This window comes from Argentina silus (assembly GCF_951799395.1).
Source record: "Argentina silus genome assembly, chromosome: 1".
NCBI lineage: Eukaryota > Metazoa > Chordata > Actinopteri > Argentiniformes > Argentinidae > Argentina > Argentina silus.
Window position 1 is genome coordinate 36,012,598 of NC_139655.1, and position 12,453 is coordinate 36,025,050.

Consider the following 12,453-nt stretch of genomic DNA (forward strand, 5'->3'; position numbering starts at 1 on the left):
ACCGTCGTCCGATGTATCCCTTGAACGACACCTTGTTAATACTGGTAAAAACTCCTCCTTCGAGCCGGATTTGAACCAGCGACCTAAGGATTACTGTTATTGAACCTACAGTCCTCCGCTCTACCAACTGAGCTATCGAAGGGCGCCAAGGTCCCTGCCAGATCTGCACGTTTCCAACTTAGAGGGTCAGCGTTGGATGCAGAATGTGCCTCTACCCAAAATCGAGGCTGTATCTTGGAGATGCAGGGGATTGAACCCTGGACCTCATACATGCGAAGCATGCGCTCTACCACTGAGCTACATCCCCAATGGGCAGCTGCATGTATTTTTGGAACTCAGAGCGACAGCATGGTAGAAGACGCTGTTGACCGACACGGCTGTGCTGAGTCAGGACACTTGGAAGACTGTCTAGACAAGGACACCTCATCACAGATGCAGGCCAAAAGTCTCTCCCTGGTGGTCTAGTGGTTAGGATTCGGCGCTCTCACCGCCGCGGCCCGGGTTCGATTCCCGGTCAGGGAACAAGTTTTGTGGAGACACAACCGTCGTCCGATGTATCCCTTGAACGACACCTTGTTCATACTGGTAAAAACTCCTCCTTCGAGCCGGATTTGAACCAGCGACCTAAGGATTACTGTTATTGAACCTACAGTCCTCCGCTCTACCAACTGAGCTATCGAAGGGCGCCAAGGTCCCTGCCAGATCTGCACATTTCCAACTTAGAGGGTCAGCGTTGGATGCAGAATGTGCCTCTACCCAAAATCGAGGCTGTATCTTGGAGATGCAGGGGATTGAACCCTGGACCTCATACATGCGAAGCATGCGCTCTACCACTGAGCTACATCCCCGATGGGCAGCTGCATGTATTTTTGGAACTCAGAGCGACAGCATGGTAGAAGACGCTATTGACCGACACGGCTGTGCTGAGTCAGGACACTTGGAAGACTGTCTAGACAAGGACACCTCATCACAGATGCAGGCCAAGGGGGACTATACATATAAAAAGTATTGTGATTTCTAAATGGTGCAACCAATATATACACAGATATCATCAAATAAAAGCTGAGAAACTCAACTTTAACTTAAATAATTGTTGAAGTTAGAAGAACAAAAAATGCTTCATTGTCTCATTACTTCTGTAAATGCCTCACATTCAACCACACAAGTCTTTTGCTAATTTCAAAGTCATGTTACTAGAAATTTGCTGGAGAAAAATGTGAAGATTTATTGTTTCATTTACAAGTAGTCATGCTGGTTTGAGGGTGAAACTTGCCAGGAAACGTGTTTCTGATGACGCTGATAATTTGCTCTCCTCAAGTCCTCAGAATCACACGAGGTGGTGGAAACACAATGCACCAAAAAATACCAGTGCCAGTAAGTAGGCCTGGGTCTGCTCTCTTGATATAGCCTCAGGAAACAGGCACTAAACAAACATTAGCTTAGGTCACAGAGAGAGAGGATGACCTTTGAACTTAATAGATAGACAGTAACCACCCCACACACAACAACTATGGAGTCTTTTCATTTTACCTAATGGTTTAGTTTAGGATATGGGGTAGGGCAATGTCATAGCTCTACGGTTAAGTTCTACCTCTAGCCACAACTAGCCAGTGGTGAATTGTGGCACTAAATGAATCATGGTCTATCAGTACTTTTCAAACTTTTCAGTGAAGATGCAGATTCATAAAAACTCCACTCATCACTTTTGTATCGCAATACATTGACATTCTTCCAACCTTATTGGACACACTTGGTTTTCTACACATAGCTGTGACTTTCACATAAATCACAAATTAATTTCAATGGGAGATTTGCGCAAAACTGGACCGTAATGAATAGCAAATAATATGAAATGACATTAAAATATGGTTTAAAGTTCAAGGTTTATCTATCAATATATCTGAATATATATATATAATATATCTATCTGTGGGTTTATCACATTCAATGCCTTTGGTTCTACAGGAAATACATCACACACACACCCCACCCCCACATAAATACGCACACGCACACTCTGTGGTCCTCTAGACCCCTTCTCCACTGAGCACATTCTCATTCGACAGACCCATCCACCACCATACAGTAGGCTCCTAGCCTTACCTAGCAAACATAGCCAAAGAGTCTATACCATGTTCCCTCCTAGACAAGAGTATACACATACAGTATGATAAGCTCTAAGCCGTATTACAATAGTGAGTTAATGTAGCCAAATAGTCTATATCCCGTGTACAGAAAATATACAGAATCCACAGATCCACCATCATTAGCTCCTTGTCATACTGCAATACTGTGTAGACATAGCCAAGAGGCAACACTATATACCTATAAGACTTAGGTTGTGGGTTTGATTCCTGCTGGGACCATATATACTGAAATGTATGCACTCACTGCAATGTAAGTCGCTTTGGATAAAAGGGTCAGCTAAATGGCATATAATATGATGAATCCGCAGACCCATCCATCAGCATCAGCTACTGAAATACTGAGTACATATATAACCCTAATTTACACTACAGACAGAGCCGAAGCGAGCTGAGCCTGTACTGGTCTGGCCTGGTTACACATCAACGCTATATGTACACTGAAACAGTGCTGGAAAGGACAATTTGAAAGGAAAATATCCAAACCAGCACAGTATAGTTTGAGACGGCCCTGAAGTGCGTAAAGCCAGTTAGTCGAAAAGACTATAATGCTGCTTTTAGCTACAGTAGGTATAATTGTGTTGATGCCTTCCACCCCCCTTGACTGTAACCCTTAGCCCTCCACATGGTGTTTGGGTGGCATGTTCCCACTACAGATTATCGGCCACTAATCTCAATGTTTACATCAGAATACAATAGCCCTCCTCCCTTCCTCCTTCCACTCCAATCACTCTCCCTCCCTCTCTCTCCTCCTGCAGCTTTCCTTATTTTATGAATAAAGAAAGAAGAAGCGATGCAAGATTCAGGGGCTTAGATGTAACCTTTACATGGCTCCCCTCACTGCCTGACACACACTCACGCAAGCTGTCTTGCTCTTGCTGACAAACACACACACACCCACCCACCCACACTCACACACCCACACTTACACACCCACCCATCTAACCCACACACCTACACACACACACACACACACACACACACACACACACACACACACACACACACACACACACACACACACTCACCACTCCATGGACGAGGAACTCAAACAGTTTGCTCTTGGTGGCTTTGCGAGCTCCTCCGATGCTCTCCTCCATAGCGGTTTGCAAATTCCCCTTCCCCCTATTTAATTTATCTTTTGTCTACCCCTCCTTCTTTCCCCTCACCCCTTCTTCTTAAGACCCTTTTTCTTCCTTCTCCACTCCTCCTTGTTTTCCTGTAGAGTGAAGTCCCCCTCTCTTTCTCTCCTTCCCTCCCTCTCTCTCGCTCTCTCTCTCTCTTTTGAACACACACAGGCTCCCTGCCTGGCTTCTTATGTGTGTAGCCTCTCTCTGTCCCTCTCTCACACACTTTTCCAGCAAAGCAGAGTGGAGCTCCCTTTCACACGCCTGGAGTAGAGTGGATGAGAGGGGAAGGGGGGATGAGAGGGGAAGGGGGGATGAGAGGGGAAGGGGGGATGAGAGGGGGTTTCTCGCTGGCCATGCGCCTGGGCCCCCCACACACAGCTGTTGCATTCCACCAGTGTGATAAGAGCAGGGCAACAAACACAATGGGTAGAGTGGCTCTCTCTCTCTCACACACATATGAGACACACACACACACACACACACACACACACACACACACACACACTCATACTCTTTTCTGTGTGTGTGTGTGTGTGTGTGTGTTTTTTTTTGTGTGTGCACGTGTGAGAGAGAAGCCATGTCAACATACACTTTTTTCTTTGTCTTTCTTTATTTTAATTTGATGATGTTTACAAACACTGTCTCTCTCTGCTTCCCTACCTGTCTCTTTCTTGTGTGTGTTTGTGTGTGTGAGAGTTTGCGATACTCATATAAACACACACATACCAACATGCAAAATGAGTGGGAGAGAGAGAGACAGAAATAGAGAGAGCTACCCTAACCCTAACCCCTTGTATCCCTTCCAACCTCGATATCTCTTCCCACCACAAGGTCACTGTCTGACCAACAGTGGAGCATTCAGTTCATTCTCAGTTAGAGATTATCTGTTTCAAGGATAAATCTCCAAATCCAAGTTATGTCGTGAATTTAAAGGTTACACAGCTGGTTATATAGGATAACCATACCAAACATACATTACCAAGCATAAATATACAAAGCATATATTACAGTGCCCTCCATAAGTATTAGAAAGAGGAAGCATTTTGTCTTCTTTTAGCTCTATACTCAACAGTTTAAATTTAAAATCAAACAATTACTATGGGGTCAAAGTAGAGATTCTTAGCTTTAATCCAATGTTTTTTTTCAGATTGGGTTCACCATTTAGAAAGTACAACTTTTTTGTAAACATACTCCCCATATTTCAAGGCTCCAAAAGTATTAAGTATTGGAAAAAATATATATAATGACATTATATTATAATATCCAAATAAAGTACTCATGTTTAGTAGCCAATGAAAAACGTTCTGTTTTTTGGCCCTGAAAAACTCCCTAGTTGTTATGGCAGTATGTTTATCTTACTGTATGATGTAGCACCATCCAATGAATTTAGAGGCATTTACTTGTACTCGAGCAGACAAGATGTTTCTGTACACTTCAGAATACATTCTGCTGCTGCTGTTAGAAAAAAAGAAAACACTGAATTAAATAAATAGCTACCATTATTCTTCACGCGAGGGATGGTGCGGAAACTGCGTTGCATGTTCTGGCTTTGTAGTAAAACCATATATACACATTTCTAGTTGTTTTTTGCTGTCTCACCGGAATTCATTGTTGCAAACACAATTATGGATGTGGCCAAAAATCCTCCTTCTAGCATTGTGACTGTCTATGGCCCCTGGTCCGAGCATTGATTACTTTATCTTATGATGACTGATAGATGATTCACTTACTTAAACAAATGTATTTGTTGTTTCTTATAAACCAATTTATTTGTTATAGACCCATTTTGTAGAGTGACTGAGATGATGTTGTCCCATCGACTGTGCTTTTTCCTCTTCACCATTCAATTTGTAGATTTAAGTCTCCCCAGGCCTCAGGGTAGCATTCCTGAGCAGTTTTGTTCCTCTTCATTTGCTCAGTTTGTAATGACAACCTGTTCCACAGAGTGTGTGATTGATTCCTATGCAAATCAGAGACCCTATAAAAACAAAGATATTAATTCCAAAATCACATTAACTATTATCCTTGCATTAAGATGGACTCAATTCAACTTATTAAGTGATTTGTTGATGACATTTTTGCATTTTAGCTAATTTTAAGAGTGTCATAGCAAAGGGTCTGAATACTTATGTACATGAGGTATTTCTGTATTTCAATTTTAAGAAATTTGCTGAAATTTCTAAAAACGTGTTTTCGCTTTGTCATTATGGGCTATTGTGTGTGGATTGATGGCAAATGATTTCAATTTAATCCATTTTAAATTGAGTCGCTAACACAACAAAATGTGGAAAAAGTGAAGGGGTCTGAATACTTTCCGAAGGCACTGTATATCGTAATTATAAGAATGAGGTTTCTGAGGTATAAGACCATGAATTACAGGATTACAGCTATAGTCAACATTGTCAAGCTTTAAAATGGGGTTCAGCTTTTGAACATGGTTGAGCTTACACATTCAACTAGTCAACATGTACCTATGAGACATAAACGTACTGAGCCCATATTGTGGGCTTACATAGCTCTGTACAGGTTAAATGCAATGTTTGTGTGTACGATCTCTGGACCCCAGGGCACTGTGTGTGCAGGAAGCGTGTGCTGATCTCTGGCTAAGTCCTACATTTAGAAAAAAAGACACACACACATACACACACACAAACACAACACACACACACACACACACACACACACACACACACACACACACACACACACACACACACACACACACGTTTGGCTTAATGGTTCTATCCCTCTCCAGCAATTGAGGGGCTTTGGTCCTATGCAACATCTTTACTCTCTAAGTTTCCATCAGTGGAAAATAGTCATCCTGACTGGTAGAGGTAGAAATCGGAGGACAGGCTCATTGTAATGCATGGAACGGAATGAGGAATGGTATCAAACACGCAATTTCTACCTCTACCAGCCTCCACTGCCTGGCTGCCATTCTCATTCACTCTGGGGCCTAGTTTCCCCAATCACTATAAATGGCTCCAGTCTGCAATTACCCTCATGTACCACTAGAGGTCATTAGTGATCTGAACATATGAATAACAAGGCACATTGTAATATGGAAACAATATGGATGGACACAACTAACTGAAAAGGAAGATATTCAATACATTTACCAGGCTATTTATATGTCATTAAAGGTGTGTGCACCATCCAGGATTAGTTCTACTGTTCAATTGTCATTTCAATTCACGACATACCCATTGATCTTATGAGCTGCCTTATGCCTAATGAGCTCAATAGACATGTTTACCTGAAAGGGGCAATCTGGGATTCAAACAAGATCAAATCTGTCATCCTGACACCTTTAGTGGTAAACAGCTGAGGGAGGTGGCTGGTGAAATGTATCTGTGGAGCTATGAATCCAAGGACTGACCATCCATGAGATAAAAAATCCATCGTTTTATGTCATTGTTTGTAAACAATGTCTTTGTTAACCATGTAGCTTTGACATATATGCAAGACTATCATTTCAATAAGATGGACTCTTAGTCGTTACATCCAACGACCTGCATATGCAATTGACAGTAGTCACATTTCCCCAGGTATGTTTTAAAATAAATCTGACACAACACTTGACTCGTTGACACAACACTGAGTCTAGATAAAATGTCCGACAGCTCCACTTTGCTGAATGTACATCTCGTAGCTAAGAGGTCATACCACCTGTGAATGATTAACACCATACTGGACGTCAAAGACCCCCCTCTGGGTACCCCTCCCTATCTCAAGCGCGTAAAGCCAACAGCATCAAATGGTAATGTCCGATTCAATTAGAGAGAGGTGGAACTGGAAGGAGGGAGGAGTAAAAAGGGGAGAGGGAGGGAGGGGGAGGAGAATATGGGCTTCTATAGCTCAAAGGCAACTGCAATCAGTGTGCAGCTGGCTGGCTCTCTGGGCATCCATGTCAAAGACAGGCCTGGGCCGTGAGTAGCTTCCCAGGCCTACTGGGAGAACGCTGGGGTTGTGTTTGGGGTACGCATGGGCGTTCACTGTACCGTCTGGGGAAAGGATGCATCTGAGCTGGTTAATGCAGCATTTCCATGGGTGAGAGATAAGTAATAACCAGAATTGTGAAATGATTATTTGTTCCTTAGACAATAGATAATGCATCTGTTTGGATTGTTCTAAAAGAATGCTTACTAGAGCACAAATAAGGTATGGTCATTGGCCAGTAGAAAAAAACAACATAGAATGGCTTAAACCCTGACTGGCCCTACCTTCCCCAAGACACAAGTGCCCCCATATGGACGATTAAAAGCAATGCAACACAACTGCAGGAGAGCTATCCAGAGTCCTCTCCCCCCTATTAGAACTTGGTGGAGGTGGTGGAATGGTGTGGGGAATGTTTTCTTGGCACACTTTGGGCCCGTTAATACCGATCAATCATCGTTTGAGTATTGTTGCTGACCATGTGCATCCCTTCATGACCACAATTTATCCATCTTCTAATGGCTACTTCCAGCATGATAATGCACCATGTCACAAAACAAAAGTCGTCTCAAACTGGTTTCATGAACATGACAATGAGTTCAGTGTTCTTCAGTGGCCTTTCCAATCACCGGATCTGAATCCAATAGAACACCTTTGAGATGCGGTAGAACGGGACATTCACAGCTTGAAACTGCACCTGAAAAATCTGCAGGAATTGCGTGATGCAATCATGTCATCATGAACCAGAATCTCAAAGGAATGTTTCCAACATGGAATCAATGCCACGAAGAATTGAGGCTGTTTTGAGAGCAAAGGGAGGCCTTACCCAGTATTAGTATAGTGTTCCTAATAAAGTGTTCAATGAGTGTACATTCACCATGGCATGGCTTATATCATACAGTACAGGCCTCTCAATGCATTACTGGTACCGTAGAGCAGGACTGGCTCCCTGTGTACTATTTGTTGTGTATGGTGACTAATGATGATGATGATTTAATCTTTTTATGTAACGGTTTTATGTCCCAGGATGAATAATAAATGTGTATCTAATCTAATCTGATTGAAAGTAATCTCATCCACTGACTCCCAATATATAAAGCAACCTCAACAGCATATCAAGTACTGATATGTATGATGATATTGTCATAATTTATACATTAAATACAAGGTGTGCTTTATATTTAGAATTTCTTTCAGAACATAAACATCATAAATCTAATTGTAAAACGTGCACAATTCCACTCACAAAGTGTGACAATCATGATAGGGTATGGTATTACCTGTGCCTGTAATATTGTGGGGTGTAATAACCTCCCTCTTTTTTCAAATTCTAGCCTACCTTAGTATGTAAAAAAGGAAATTAATAAAAACTCACAAAACACAAGAAACATAAATCCTTTGTAACTCTTAATTTAATGTGATTCAAGTCAATGACATTTGTAGTTCTCAATGTCTTTTTCTTCATTATACAAAAAACAAGTAGGCCTATGCCATGTGCAGACACACACATAGACACAAAATCTGTTTCTAGTTTGCCTCAGAGATAGCCTCTGCAAAATAAAAACCTTGTTTATTGTCTGCAACAGTGTGGGAAGGATCCTAAGAATCTGTCTTAAGGACACCACACCATATGTGTCAGTGCGGTCTTTAAGGATGAAGACAAATCCCTTGTTGTCTTTTTTGTAGAAGCAACGTGTACAGTGCCTTCACAAAGTATTCAGACCCCTTCACTTTTTCCACATTTTGTTGTGCTATAGACTCAATTTAAAATTGATCAAATTAAAAGAATTTGCCATCAATTCACACACAATACCCCAGAATGACAAAGCGAAAACAGGTTTTTAGAAATTTCAGTAAATTTATAAAGACTGAAATACAGAAATACCTCATGTACATAAGTATTCAGACCCTTTGCTAAAATGCTAAAATGTCATCAACAAATCACTCAATAAGTTCAATTGAGTCCATCTAAATGCAAGGATAATAGTTAATGTAATTTTGGAATTAATATCTTTGTTATTATAGGGTCTCTTCTGGGGTATTGTGTGTGGATTGATGGAAAATTATTTTAATGTAATCCATTTTAAATTGAGTCTATAACACAACAAAATGTGGAAAAAGTGCAAGGGTCTGAATACTTTCCAAATGCACTGTATGTCTTCATTGTCAATGGAAGTTGCTTGCTCTATATACAGTGAACTGTGTAGGTCAAGGGACAGAGTAAAGAATGTTTTCTACACTTTTAATTTTGAATCAAACAATCACTATGAGGTTAAAGTAGAGATTCTCAGCCTTTATTTGAGGGTAATTAGACATAGTCCCCCTATTTTAGGCCACCAAAAGTGATGGGATAGATTGATCAAATGTCCAAATGAAGCACTCATGTTTAGTATTTGGTCAACAATCCTTTGCATGCAATAACTGCCTGAGGTCTTACCCCAACAGATGCTGGGTATCTTATCTGGTGATGTACAGGCCTATACTGCAGCCATCTTCAGTTTTTTGTTTTGAGGATGTTTTGCTTTAAGTCTTCTCTTCAGCAAATTAAATGCATGTTCAATAGGATTTAAATCTGGAGTTTAACTTGGCCAGTCAACAACTTTTTGGTCCTGAAAAACTCCCTCGTTTCTATGGCAGTATGTTTTGGGTCATTGTTCTGCTGTATGATAAAGCGCCATCCAATGAGTTTGGAGGCATTTGCTTGTACTTGGGCTGACAAGATTCTGTACACTTCAGAATGTATCCTGCTGCTGCTGTCATCAGTTACATCATCAGTGAAGACAAGTGAGCCAGTTCCAGTGGAAGCCATACATGCTCGAGCCATAAGACCCCCTCCACCATATTTCACAGGTGAGGTGGTATGCTGTGGATATTGGGCATTTCCTTTTTTTCTCCATACTTTACTCTTGCCATTACTCTGGTACATGTTAATCTTTGTCTCATCTGTCCACAAGACATTTTTCCAGAACTCTGTAGGATCTTTTGGGTACTTTTAAGCAAACTGTAAGCTGGCCATCCTATTTTTGTGGTTAATTAGTGGTTTGACCTTGCAGTGTAACCTCTGTAGTTCTGCTGGTGAAGTCATCTGCGGATGGTAGTCTCTGACACATTCACGCCTACCTCCTGGAGAGTGTTCCTAATCTGTGGGAAAGTTGTTTTGGGGTTTTCTTAATTATGGTGAGCATCCACTTTAGAAGTCTTCCTTCGCATACCAGGCCGCTTTTTGAGCTCACCAGTGCTTTCCTTCTTTTAATTATGTTCCAAACTGTTGATTTTGGTAGGTTTAAAGTTTTGGCTATGCTTCTGATTGATTTGTTCGGATATTTCAACCTCATAATGGCTTCCCTGACTTTCATTGATGTCTCTTTGGTCCTCAAGTTGACAGACACCAATAACAGACTCCAAAGGCAAACACATAGCCTAGAATCAATACTAGACACTGACAGCTCTCTTATGCCTGTGATGTAACACAACTGAAAGGCCAATTTTCAAGCCAATTGTCCCATCACTTTCGAAATAGGAGGACTATGCATACGTGTTTCTGAATGGTGAAATGAATGTGTACACAAATACCATCAAATAAAACCTGAGAATCTCTACTTTAACCACTGTTTGATTTAAAATCCAAACTTTTTGACAATGAAGTCAAACAATGAAGTCTCCATTTATTGGAGCATGAGATGAGGATGCTGATTCGGTGGTTTGTAACTACTACTGTATGAATTCCCACTGTTTTTTCGATTGTCCCTGTGGAAGAACCCTTTTGGAACCCTTTTAAGTTCCATGTACAGCAGAACCATTTTGGGTTCCATGTAGAACCCTCTGTGAAAAGCGTTCTACATGGAACCCAAAGGGTTCCTTAAAGGGTTCTCCCACAGGGACAGCCGAAAAACCCTTCTAGGTTATGTACAACCTGTAAGTGAGTTGTGACCAGTAAGTGAATGTAGCCAATTACATTTCAGTAATTCCATTTTGTCATTCTGTTACAGATTTGGTAACAGAATGACCAGTTTTAATCACATATTAATTGACCACATATTAATTGATAAGCTAAACTGATATCAGTAAACACGAGTATTCAGTAGGTCTACCTATACTTCTTACTTTTGTTAACTTTCATTACCCTCGGTCCTCATGAGGCAGAGAAATTTCCTAAAAGCTAAATATACTTAAAGTGTTGATATTAGTTGACCGGGGTCTATACGTGAACATTAATGAGGTTTGACGTTTTTCAACTTGAAACACCTTTAAAGACTTTTTCTGGTTGATGTTTCTTAGACACTTTTCCATAGAAGTCAAAGCCTTTGCTTATACCTATTTATTATGATGAAGATGGTTGATTTCTTACTTCATTTTCCCAAAAATATAGACTCTTAGCTTTCATTTGACACCCAATTTGATATGCTCTGATGAATTTCATATGTTGGTACTCATGGTCCTGTTACTGCCCGAGGCTATGCATAGCTTATAACTAAGTAGACTGTGGAATATTTTCTGTTTAATACGCATTTTTTCGTGGAAAAATGGGCTCACTTAATCTCTTTCAAATGTCGAGTGTGCGTGTCTAGATGGATGATGGTGATCAGGTGTGAAGCCCACCTCAAATGGTGTTCCACAAAGCGTTTAGCACACACAATACTGTCTACTCGGAGAAAACGTGAGTTCATGACAAGGCGGAACGTTGTATTTGTTCCTACCTTTCTTTCCATTCCTTCGCGGCAGTCTGTCTGTATTGCGTAACAGAAATATGCGTATCGCGTATCCTCGGTCCGCCACGCGTAACTTCTCCGCGGTTCCAGACGACGCCTCTTTCCCCACCGGCCCCCCTGGGTGTCAGAACTGCTGGAAGGAGGTCTGGTGGTAATCGCTAGGTAAGGGCCCGAGTCTGGAGAATGAACCGGGGTTGGGATGCTTATTGCGGCAGAAAGCGGCGCAGGCGCAGCCAGCACTGAATTCAGAATGAGGTTAAAAGGGAGCGTCGTCAAATTATAAATGGAGACTGACCGTTAACTGATGGGGTGATGGAATAGTAAATCCGTTTGAACAGTAATACATGCATGTCAATAAATGACGTGTATATTTATATTTGTTAAGACGTCACACAGATGACTACTACTTACTGTAGGCCAACTGAAATATCTTAATATCTTTGAGAGCTCTTCTAGGGACCTGCTTTCTGAATTTTGCAAACTATCCCCTTTAGCAGTTTGATGCATGTGTAGTAATTATTAACAATCAAA

General features: G+C 41.2%; 1 protein-coding gene across 1 annotated transcript in view; it reads right to left on the bottom strand.

The window, feature by feature from the left end:
- The window catches only part of smarcd3a (SWI/SNF related BAF chromatin remodeling complex subunit D3a), a gene marked incomplete at its 5' end in the record, with an annotated part of 35,961 nt that extends 32,717 nt beyond the window's left edge, over window positions 1–3,244 (bottom strand). The window contains one exon of the mRNA XM_083683138.1: window positions 3,173–3,244. Coding sequence (XP_083539264.1) covers window positions 3,173–3,244 — 72 coding nt within the window. The remainder of the gene's footprint in view (window positions 1–3,172) is intronic.
- Window positions 3,245–12,453: the final 9,209 nt, after the last annotated feature.